The sequence below is a fragment of the Alexandromys fortis genome, unplaced genomic scaffold (assembly GCF_014885135.2).
Source record: "Alexandromys fortis isolate MF-2015 unplaced genomic scaffold, M_Fortis_MF-2015_v1.1 scaffold_1, whole genome shotgun sequence".
Classification (NCBI taxonomy): Eukaryota; Metazoa; Chordata; class Mammalia; order Rodentia; family Cricetidae; genus Alexandromys; species Alexandromys fortis.
Genome location: NW_026067927.1, coordinates 26664021 through 26676419, shown reverse-complemented (window position 1 = coordinate 26676419; position 12399 = coordinate 26664021). Strand labels below are relative to the sequence as shown.

The window sequence follows — 12399 nt, the reverse complement described above, 5'->3', positions numbered from 1 at the left end:
TGCCTGCATGTATGTTTGTGCACCACATGTGTCCCTACTGCCCATGGAGGCCAGAAGCGGGTGTCAGATCCCCTAGAGTTGGAGGTACTACTACCACCATGTGGGTGCTAGGAACCAAACCTAGGTCATCTGTAGAAAGAGAGTTAAGCCTCCTCACTTCTCAAGTTCTGGGATTACAGTTATGTGCTCATATGCTTGGCAGCACTTTTGGTGTTTTTGAGATAGGATCTTGGCAAAGTAGCTCAAACATGCTTTGAATTAACCATGTAACCTACACTGGCCTCAAACTTTCAACACATTTTCTGCATTAGGCTCTCCAGTACTGGGGTTATAGGTATGTATCTCCATGTCCAGCTTGCGAAGCTGTAAATGACATCTGATAAAGTTTAGCTAATCCCTTATACATTTTTTTCTACATGCGAATATTTAGTTACTATCAAATGCTAAGTTTAAGTATTTGTGTTGACTTCACCCTTTTGGCAGATTCGATGCTGTGTGCATTTACTTCTCCCTCTAAAGTTGAGTTGTCACATTGAAGCTTACGAATAACAGTAGAGTTGGATTTTTAATCATGCATTTCAGTGTCCTCTCTGAACCAGTGCACGACGCTGAAATCCTTAGAGTTAACTGGATTTCATGTTAATTGTAGTTTAGTTCTTATTACCAATCAAGGTGGAATCTTATTACTCTGGCTCTGTTGTTCTTTGTATGCTTTATGAGGCACATATTGCTTCTCAGGTGCTTATTGTACCACTTCCCAGGGTGAGTCTGCTAGTCTCATTTTTCTGTTTAATAAAATAAAAACTAGTGTGAGAAACATTTTTGTTCTCCCATCGAAAGGAGAACCAAGGGCCAGTGTTGTAGGTGGAGTTTTCCTGTGCCAGCAGCCATTCTCAAATAACCACTCAGAGTCTTAATATTAATTATAATTTCATGGCCAGTAGCTCAGGCTTGTTACTAGCTAACTCTTATGTTTATGCTAACCCATATTTCTTATTTGTGCTTTTCCATATGGCTTGGTACCTCTTCTCAGCACAGCATGCCCATCTTGCTTCTCTCTGCATCTGCTGGCATCTCCTGAGACTCTGCCCTGCTTCCCAGCATTCTCTGTGTCAGGCTGTCTCACTCAGTTTTTTTTTTATTAACAATGAAAGTAATACATATCTACAGTGTTCTAAGATTGTTCAACAGCATAGTATCCTGCGAACTTCCTCATCTTGCAAAACTGTGTATGTGCTTGTTTCCCCCTCCTGGAATTTCCTAAGTCTTGACTCTCATCACCTCCTCTTTCAAGCTAATTAGGAATTATCTCATTGCATTAGATTGAGGTGGAGCTTCTACTAATGGGATGAGAAAGAGTCAACACCAGCGTTTGATTAAAAACTAAGAAACTGGGGCTGGAGAGATGGCTCAGTGGTTAAGAGCATTGCCTGCTCTTCCAGAGGTTCTGAGTTCAATTCCCAGCAACCACATGGTGACTCACAACCATCTGAAATGAGGTCTGGTGCCTTCTTCTGGTCTGCAGACATACATACAGATAGACTATTGTATACATAATAAATAAATATAAAAAAAAACCTAAAACTTCCTATCCTGATGTGTGCTTGATAGTCTAGTTTAGGTCATGGCACACACTGTTTACAAAAGGTAATTGCCCTGCAAGATTACTTTCACTTGTTGATATGTTTTTTTGTGCGACACCAAGAATATTCTTTTGCAGTAGTAGTGGAAATTATGATTAATACAGTATTTTGCCTTTCCCTTTGTACATCATTTATAATTTTAAAAAATCATAGCTATAATTATTCAGTGTTTAGAGTTTAGATTTTTCAGGCTTGTTTTTGGGGGCTTTCTATTGCCTTTGATAGAGCCAAACTATTATTAACAGTGATATTATTAACCTTTCTCAAAGTTGCCTGTGATCTCCAGTAATACATCAGCATGAATAAAGGCAGGACTCCTCGTGGTGGCTCACACCTTTAATCCCAGCACTTAGGAGGCGGAGGCAGGCAGATCTCTGAGTTTGAGGCTAGCCTTGTCTATAGAAAATGTTCCAGTACAGCCAGAGCTACACAGAAAAACCCTGTCTTAAAAAAAAAAAAAAGAAAAGAAAAGAAAAAGAGAAAGAAAAAAAGAAAAGAGAAGAAAAAAAAGGCAGGCAGAACTTTAAAGTCTCTGAGCAGAACTGCAAAGCGGTTTGTCATTACATTTACTCATTGTAGTAAAGTTTGTTTTCTACTAATGTCCATAGGTCTTTGGCCCTGCCAAATAGAAAAGGATTTTTTTATATTCATATATTTATATAAACTTAGATGTTTAGAAGAGACAAATTTAGGATATTAGAAAATGTGCCTGGGAAGTGGGTAATGCACTTGGGAGGCAGAGGTAGGTGGATCTGTGAGTTCAAGGCCAGTTTGGTCTTCAAGAGTAAGTTCCAGGACAGGCTCCAAAGCTACCCTGTCTCAAAAACCTTAAGAAAAGAAAGAAAGAAAGAAAGAAAGAAAGAAAGAAAGAAAGAAAGAAAGAAAGAAAGGGAGAGAGAAAGAAAGGGAGAGAGAAAGAAAGGGAGGGAGGGAGGGAGAGAGAGAGAGAGAGAGAGAGAGAGAGAGAGAGAGAGAGAGAGAGAACGAGAACCCAGCTGAGCTACCTAGGACAACCAGACAAGCTATCTGAAAGTGATGCTCTCTAACCTGCTGCTGCCTTTAAACTGCAGTGTGCCCAGGGTTCCAACTTTTATGAACTCCGACCCATGGGGCTTTTATTATGTAGCTGTCTTCGAGACATTTATGCTCCTGATAATAATCCCTCAACCTGTACTATGAGTAACCCCAGTAAAACTCATTGGTGCACCAAGTTGGACTTTGATGGTACCCTTACTTTTAGCCTGTCATTGGTTTCCTATCTGAGGTAAGTAGACATTTGTTCATGTCTCCCCAGGAATAGCGTGACACAGCAGCATTGAGAAAAAGCAACTAAAAGTCATTTAGAGTGAGTAATTTTCTTGACCTGTAATTATCAGAATGTAAACAAGATTAATTGATCTTATTAGGTCAGTCAGTTAAAGTGACATTAACATTTCATTTTTTCTCTCACAAACTCATATTCCTATGAATTATACTCCAAGCTGTGTTCTTAGACTTGATATTTCTTAAAAAATATGGGGTTACTCATGTCCTTACTAGAGTGTCCCTCATAGAACTTCCCCCACCCCGGAATTAGATGCTGCTCCCTTGGTCCCCCTCATGCCTCACCCTCTCAGGCTACTGCTTCTTTCTGCCATCTCTTTGAGCATCAGGACTGTCTTTCATACTGTGTCCTTGTGTCTTGTATATGCAAGTAATGTTCAGTATATAGCTATGAGGCTGTTTGAGTTCTAAAAATATTTGACCTCTAAAACCTTTCTGTTGTCAGAGAAAACATGCAGTTCTCCTGCCTATGGCAATGAAGTGAGTTCATTGGCTTTCTTTCAGCCGACCAATTGTATGTAACACTGACTCAACTGGAATTACAGCTGTTTCTCTGCCTTTTGGTGGACTTGGGATAGTTTCTCAAGACTCTGATCTTGGATAGTTTTCAAAGGGATATTAATATTTTTGTTTTTATTGTATGTGTATATCCATAATCATATATATATATACATATATATGTATATACTGTATACATATGCACACATACACATGGGTGTTTTGCCTGTATTGTGTGTCTGTGCCATGTGTATCCAGCATTGAAAGATGCCAGAAGGTTTTAGATCCCCTATTACTGGAACTCCATACAGTTGTGAGCTGCCATGCAGGTGCTGGGAATTGAACCTGGCTTTTCTGGAATAGCAACCAGTGCTCTTAATCTCTGAGCCATCTCTTTAGCCTGTGGTCTTCAATATTTTGAATGAAAGATTTGACTAAATGTTCTCTATGTTCCAATAAAGTATAGAGTTTTGTAATCTGCAGATAGACTAGTGAAAGACTAGTCAACTAGTGAGAACTGAGTGCCCCCAACCATTGACTGACTCAGTAACAGTGGCTTACTAAGTATTTGTAGTAGTTTTCATGCAGAGGTTTATGTCTGTGATGTGCCAGAGGCCAAACAGATCTTAAAATGACTTGGAGTTATAAATACTAAATTACAGTGATATGATGTATGCTATTTATATTGGCTAGCTTGTCATTTTTTAAAAACTGGTTCATTTTCTGGGTGTAGTGCCACACGCCTTTAGTACCAGTGCTCAGGAGGCATAGGCGGGCAGATCTCTGTATCTACATTGTGAGTGCCAGGACAGTCAGAGTGACACAATGAGATCCTGTCTCAAACAAACAAAAAACCTGGTTCATTTGTGGTATACATAGGTCACTGGAGGTAACATCAGATTAATTGGGATACTTTATATTCATCATTTTAATAAATGTTCAAGACATTTTGAACTTGTATGTCTTGAGAAATGTTTGAAATATGCTTGTTAATTAAAGTATACTGTAATGTTGTTAGTGAATTTAATTTTGCCTAAATAAAGTTAAATAAGAAATACCAAGAAAAATACAAAGCAATTTCAATAGCTTAAGCTTTTTTTTAAAGAGAGAAATGCTGTTCATTCTATTTTATTTTTAACCGTGTCTGTGTGTGGTATGTATACATATTAGTCTAAGTATGCTTGTGGAGGACAGAAGAGGAAGTTGTTTCCCTTGGAGTTGGAGTTACATGCAGTTGCAAGTTACCTCATGTGTGTGTTGGGTCCTCTGGAAGAGCTGCATGTATTTTTAAAACTACTGAGCCATCTCTCCAACAACAATTTAAAATTTTGTCTTTTTGGCCAGTGATTTATACTTGACAGTTGTTTCTTTTTGTGTCATACTTTCAGCTCATTTAGAGACGAGTTTTGAAGAGGTAGAAAACCACCTGCTGCATCTGGAGGATTTGTGTGGGCAGTGTGAGTTAGAAAGACACAAACATGCACAGTCCCAACACCTGGAAAATTACAAGAAAAGTAAGAGGTAAGTTAGAAACTTGGGCCACAACAATCTAATCTCAAAGTGCTCTATATTGATTTACATGTTAGTCTTTTAAAAAATTATAGAATTTATTGTGTGTGTGTGTGTGTGTGTGTGTTTGGGAGTGGCATGTTACATATGTGGAAGTCCCAGGACAGTTTGTGAGAGTTGGTTCTCTCTCCTTCTATAACTTGGACCCTAGGGAATCAAGTTCAAGTTAGCAGACAAATGCTTTTACTCATTGAACCAGCTTCATTCCCCCATGATATTCTTCATATTTTCTGATTGGTAAAGAAAAGGTTTCAATCTGTAAAGTTCATTAATAAGCCATCCAATATTTGCCTGTTTAATTTTTAAATCGTGATATGTTGCCACTTAGTGATGAGTTGCCAGAAGCTAGGGGCAGGCTAAAGTGTGAATGCTCTACTCTGAAGGGAGAAGAGGGCAGAGGGCAAAGGTGCTCACAGATTTGGTTCTCCAGTGGCAGGAAACTGAGCGGCTCTTTCTTTGTTCTCTTATCCCTGTAATAGTACAGAGTGGAAGGAACTTGAGTCCAGGCTTGGGAGAAGGGCTGGATAGGCTTGACTCTCAACTTGTGTCACATACTAGATGCAGGACTGCACAGTAATCTCTTAGCCTCAACAACACTGGCTTCTAGTGGGGATGATAATGTATCAAACTTCACAACTCTGAAAGTGAAGAAAAACAACTTAGCAGGGGAAGTTGTGGTCATCATACTGCCATTAAAGTTTCCTTGATTGTTAAGGGTGCCCGACGTTCCCCCATCCATCCACGTGTGTATGGATGTGTCTCCAGTGTTGGTCAGCCTTAGGAGTTGAATATTCAGATTCCTGGACTCTCTGCACTGTCCCACGTTCACCACAGTGATATTGCTTACAATCAGCTTCCCAGGTACTGGTGTGCATGTTTGAGGGACTGCAGAACAGGGTGTGCAGGCTCTACATGAAAAAGAGCTCCAGGGAGCCGTGTGTCATACTGTATACATGAGATTCCTTGTGGAGGTGGTTTTTTATAAATTTGGCCTTCCTAGATCACCAGGGGTGTATGACAGCATTGAGAATGCCGTCTTACTCGTAAGGACATCTTTGGCATGAAAAGGCAGCATATGACTTAGGGGATTTCCAGGCTGTTATGTGACAGGAAGGTATACAAGAGTAAGAAGTAGATAGGTTAGTATCCTATTTAGCAACTCATAGTAGATAAATACTCTCCTTGGAAGAAGTTAGTTGTGTAAGAAAGCTCATACCATACAACTAGAGTTTCAAAAAAATATGGTAGAAAGCTTTGGAACTTAAAAATTTAGTTTGGATACTGATCGTGTGACTCCAGAGAATGATCTTTTCACTGTAAAATGGGCTAATAATATTATCTTACAGGATTATTTTAGCATTGTATTAGCAAAGTACTGGACTAGTATCCTGCACTGGCTAACCTGTACAGCTTAATTTTTTTTTTTATCAGCTTGATACAAGCTAGGGATATCTCAGAGGAGAGAACTCAATTGGGAGAATATGTCCCCCTCATTGGCCTGCTAGCATGTCTGTGAGGCATCTTCGTGATTAATGAGTGCTAGTTGATGCCACCCCTGGGCAGGTGGTTCTTGGTATGTAAGAAAGTAGGTTGATCAGGGCATAGGGAAACAAGCCAGTAAGTAGTGTTCCTCCATGACATCTGCTTCAGTTCCTGCCCTGACTCCCCTTCATGATGGGCTACAAGCTGAGATAAACTCTGTTCTCCCTGATTTTCTTTTGGTCATTGTGGGTTGTTTTATTTTTTTAATTTTTATTGATTCTTTGTGGATTTCACATCATACATATCTATCTCATTCATCTCCCCATCTCTTCGTATCTACTCTCTGCCCTTGCAACCCCCACCAATATAAAATAAAAAAGAAAAGAAAAAAAGAAAGAAAAATCTTATCATGGAAGCTGTTGCGTGACACATTGAATCACACATTAAACCCATTAATCCATATGTCTTTACTTGTTTTTAACTTCTTTAAGTGTTCATAGCAATGAATCTTAGTCTGGCTTGAGGCCCCTGGTTTCTGCTACACTATTGACAGGGGGCTCTCATTGGGACTCATCCTATTGTTGCCCTGTGTCTTGAAGATTTTGCAGCTTTGGGTCTGCAGGACTGGCCCCTTAACATGCTCTAGCAGATCATGGGTGGGATGGATGTTGGGATGAGCCAACTCATAGCCCTGGTTCTGGGCGTGGGTGATTACTGGGTTGGTCAGCCTGCTAGCTTACCCTCATCCTCACCACCAGAGTGAGCTCTCCAGCACCACCCCGTTAGCTCACCTTATACAGTAAGCAGCAAGGGGCAGGGCTGGTTCTCATGCCCTCTGGCCAGCTCTACTGTGTTGCCCAGGCGAGGTACAGGGGCCACTCTCCTGAGTGTTGCATCTGGTAAGAGTCAGAGCAGGCACTCTCACTGTTGTGACCTGAGGGCCAGTTCTCCTACTGCCACAGGTGGCATATGGGGTTGCTTCTCTCCCTTGCTCAGGCCTTGGCATGGCAGATTGAGGGTGGGGCCAGATCGCTCATGCAGAATGATTCACCTTCTGCCCCACCCTCTAACAGGATCAGCTCTCGTATGCTGCCCAGGCAGAATGCAGGGCTTGCTTTCCCAAGTGCTCCAAATGGTGAGAGGCAGGGTGCACTCTTCACCTGCCACAGATGGCTAGGGACAGGAGGGAGAGCATCTTTCCCCCTTTCTCTCCACCTGAGGGCACATAAAGGGGTGGGGCCAACTTTTTCACTGTCAGGCTTTCAGGAATGGCTCATCTACTGCCCCACCAACAGGGTCAGCTCTACTGTGCTGCCCAGTGGTCATTGTGTTTTATCTCACCAATAGAAACCCTAATGAAGACATAGTATAAGGTGTGCAACTATAAATAAATCAGTATTCCATGTTTTCATTGTCACCACTATGTTTTTAGCTGCTTGGATATAAGAATTATGAGTGTTGTGACTTTTTTCCATCAGTACAGCTTGAAATTTGACTGTTGAAAAAAAATGATGTGACCCTTTCCATCCTGAAAAAGTTAAATGATGAGATCGAAAAGGAAGCCTGCTGTGAGGTTAGGCTCATCATGTTCTTTACCAGTGACCTAGATAACTTTTACTTTATGCCTTATGATTTATACCTTGAATGAAAATGTGGAAAAGTCCAGTGTCCTGAGTAATTCTTTTTTGTTTGTTTTTGCTTTTTATATACATTTTTTAATGATAGTTATTGAGCTCTACATTTTTCTCTGTTCCCCTCCCTGTCTCCCTCCTCCCCATGTTCCCAATTTACAATTGGGGTACAGGAAGCCAATTGGGGTACAGGAATCTCTTATCTCAAAAGGATAAATAAAATACAATTAGAGTTATTGGTAATGTCTTTAGATACCTAATCTTGATTTTCTTCTTTTTTTCTACCTGTTTGACCTTTTGTCAATCATCAGTTTTCTTAACTGTAAATTGGAAGTAATGAGAATTTCTGTCAGGGTTATTGAAGAAAATAGACAGTTTTGTTTTTATTTCCAAAAAGTTAAGAGGAAGCTTAACTTACAAAATCCCTGCAAATTCTGAATTCTAGTTACCTTGCATCTTTAACTGTGAGCAGTAGGACTCTGAGATGCTGTTTTATCTGCTTATAAATGCAGCCTTCCTGAAACTTCAGGTGAACATTTCTTTGAAAAGAAACCTTTTAGGAGCAAATCAACCTGATTATTATATGACTGATTAATAATATATTACAGAGTAAATAATCTTGGTACAAAGACAGAATTGAACAAATCTAGACTATGTTTATGGGAAACACAGTAAAGTTCTAAGGAAGTTAAATGTTACAACTCAGAAGAGCAAGAAGGTAAAAGAGGAAACAGAAGTAGGCATAGATAACATTGGTGTTCTAGAAGTGCAAGAACATAGTGATAATTGATCACAGAACAGTCTCATGTGGGTGAGAGTAAGCACCTAGACGGAGAACTCAGACATGAAGTGTGCTGCTGCTGTGGATCTCAGAACTCTGGAAAGGCTCAGGGACTGAAGCACCAGTGCCTTGAAAGGAGAAGTGAGCTCACAGCAGGAATTCTAATGGAAAGGATATATGTGGAGAAGTTTGATCCTTGCTTGAGTTTGTCGGGCCTAACAAGTACCCAGCATAGTGAGTGGGGAAAGGTCCACTGTTGATGGATATTTTTGTAAGCTTCAGTACCTCAGGAGTAAAGATGGTAAAACACTTCAGAGAAGTTGCATATTAAGGAACATGAATCTAAAAGACTTTGGTTATTTAATAGCACTGCAGCTGAATAATTATTTCTGGGCTAACGAACATGTTGGTTGCAAAGATGGTTGGTACAAAGCTGGGACTATTACAATTCACATCCACTTATGCCAGTGCTTGCTAGACAGCCCAGCTATGAGTAATTCATTAAGCATTTGTAGAGTTGAGGAAGGTGCCTACCATTCTAATCAGTGAATGTTCAAAGGTGCTGCCCAAGCTCTTGGTCCACAATGCACTTGCCCAGGAGAAGAATGTGCCTCTTAACATCATGAGTGCCAATGAAGTAACCAGAGCCCTGGTGAATGTGCTCAGTGACAAAGCCTGAGGTCGCCACTGAAGACTATGAGTGACAGCACCAGAATCTGGACTCTACTGGACTGAATAGTGTGGGGAAACGTACTCTTCTCTTCCTTCTAAAGCTTATGCTGGAAAAAAAAAAGATAAGGAAGAAAAAAATGATTTCTTCTTAGAATATGGGTATTTACTTATTAGCAAACTATTTATGAGAGATGAGGAAATAAAATCATTTCTAAGCATAGAAGAACTCCAGTTTAGCTCACATGTATACTTTGTTAAGAAATCGTTGGAGAGTATAGTCCGTACACCAGGGAACCAACCAAGCAGAAGATAGCTCTATCCAGCCAATAAGGAGGGAGATACAGGGGAAGTTGTCCAGGGTGATGGTGACCAGAACCCTGGAGGACATTGCCGAGCCAGTCTACCAGATGCCAAGAGTAGTGTTTCCAAGAGCTAATGGAATGAGCAGGTAAATAAGCCTGACTGTTGAGCAGAGTTTTATAAGCTATGGCTGAGAAGCTGATGGTAAATTAGTTCACATAGGTTGTTTGTTTGTTTTTGTTTTTCCCAAGAAAGTAAGAACAAGACAAATATTAAAGACAGCACATAAAACACCATGGCTCAGTTATAAACAACATTCACAAAATATTGTGATCCTTAAATGCAGAATCATGATGCAGCTTTTTGGGGAGCTGGGCACAAGAGAACATGTTTGTGTGAAAGTGAAGGAGGGAATCTCAAAATGAATTCTCATGTTGTACAACAGGAAATCAATAATGTTTAAAATAGGAAAAAACTTTATTTGGGGCATATTATTTATAAATAAGCCAGTGCTAGAAATAACAGAATTGAATATAGTTGCTTGTGAAAAGCCTGACAGAAAGGTAGAGTGAGTGCAGACGGGGAGCAGTTTGTGTTCTAGATAAGCCCTCACAAGTGCTGCTTGAAATGTGAGAAATGTGCATGTACTATAAACCACAAATCAGCTGCAACATCCCCGGAAATGTTTTATGTGAGTAGTTACTGATCAAACATTCCACGATCAAATACATTACAGAAACACTTGCCTTACATGTCAGTGCATTAAAGGCTCTGAGAATTCCTGGAGGAAAAGCATTTGTTTGAGTTGGTGTTTCACAACTTTCTCCCTTATAGAACCAATTTGCATATAATGCATATTAAAATAGGCACCTTAGTATTCTGTATAACACTGCAAAATTTAGAGTATTGAAAACAAGAAATGAGCTTGGAACTGGAGAAGAGGGCTCAGTGGGCAGTAATGTGCTTGTCTTCCAAGCATACTGCTCAGATTTCTATTCCCACAACCCACATAAAAAGCCAGGCTTGGTTAGCACATGCTTGAAGCATTGAAGAAACAGAATGGAGGACCCTTGAAGTTCATTGGTCTGCCAGTCAAGTCTGCTTGATGAGCTCCAGGCCAGTGAGAGACCCTGCTTCCAGAGAGAGGCAGACAGAAAGTGAATGGTGCCTTAAGAACAATATTTGAAGTCATCTGTTGTAGAATATTATTTTAAGATGTGTTACATTTGTTTATGCTGTGGAATATTTAAGATGCAAAGAGGTGTTACATTTTTTTATGTTGCATTTGTTTAATTCTGTGAAGCTCTGTTGCCTTGCCTTCCTGAACACCTGCTTGATCTAATAAAGAGCTGGCCGGCCAATAATGAGGTAGGAAAAAGGATAGGTGGGTCTGGCAGGCAGAGAAAATAAACTGGAGGAGAAATCTGGGAAAAGGCATTGAGAACAAGAAAAGGAAAAGGAAAGGACATCAGAGGCCAGCCACCCAGCAATACAACCAGCAGTGAATTAAGAAAGAAAAGTATATAGATCCTAGAGAAAGGTAAATACCCAGAGGCAAAAGGTAGACCAGATAATTTAAGTAAAGAAAAGCTGGTTAAAAACAAGCCAAGCTAAGGCCACTCAAAAGTAAGCATAAGTCTCGGTGTGATTTATTTGGGAGCTGTGTGGTGGGCCTCCCAGAAGAGCAGAGTTAAAAACAAAAACAAAAACAAAAAAACCAAGAAGAAACAAAACCAACTGTTATCATCTGGTCTTCACAGGCATGTATATTACCAGTAAACCAGTGCACATGTACACACCATGACATGAAAGCTTAACTTTCTGATTCTCAAATGAAGAGTTCTTAATTCTTAAAAAATAAACTCACCCCTTTAACAAAATAGTATGCAAACTAACAAGTGATTTTCCTTTTCTTGATTTGAAAAGAGATTATGTACAAGATGTTGGATGCATGACATATATATGGGTATAGTGTGCTATAAACAAAAAGTATTTATATACCTGCAGGCATGTCCTGCCACTTAACACTGTGACATAAAGATGTTGTCTACAGAATTCATGCTTGAGATGCACACATTTGAGTTACCAAAAATCAGAACAAAACAAATATCATGTTTTGTAAGTTTTTGATGTATTCCATGTTAGCCTGGTCTATGGCTTATGCATTTCCTGAAAATCTAGTCCAGAACAGAGTTGGGAAGTGGGAGAAAAGAAAATACTTGCTGTGAGTGTTACAGCTCTGGAGGGAAAGGTATCTTGACTTGTCAGGGAGTCAGGCTGTACCCTGAGTTGCAATAGGAGGCTGGAACTGCAATAGGACAGCTCAGGAGGCTGGGTAAAGTATCTGACTTATCAGGAAGTCAGGCTATACCTGAAGTTGGGTACAGTGGGGGATGGTCTCCCTGTAGGATGTAGCAGTTCTGTTTCTTTTCCTAGAGAGAGCCATTACAGCTGAGCTCTGCTCCTTTCCCATTAAGGGAACATCATAGCAGAGCTATCT

General features: G+C 40.1%; 1 protein-coding gene across 1 annotated transcript in view; it reads left to right on the top strand.

Annotated features, from left to right (window-relative positions):
* Positions 1-12399, top strand: part of Dtnbp1 (dystrobrevin binding protein 1) — a 90091-nt gene that overhangs the window by 28633 nt on the left and 49059 nt on the right. Inside the window, exon 6 of the mRNA XM_050143921.1 lies at positions 4853-4985. Within this exon, the coding sequence (XP_049999878.1) occupies positions 4853-4985 (133 nt within the window). The remainder of the gene's footprint in view (positions 1-4852; positions 4986-12399) is intronic.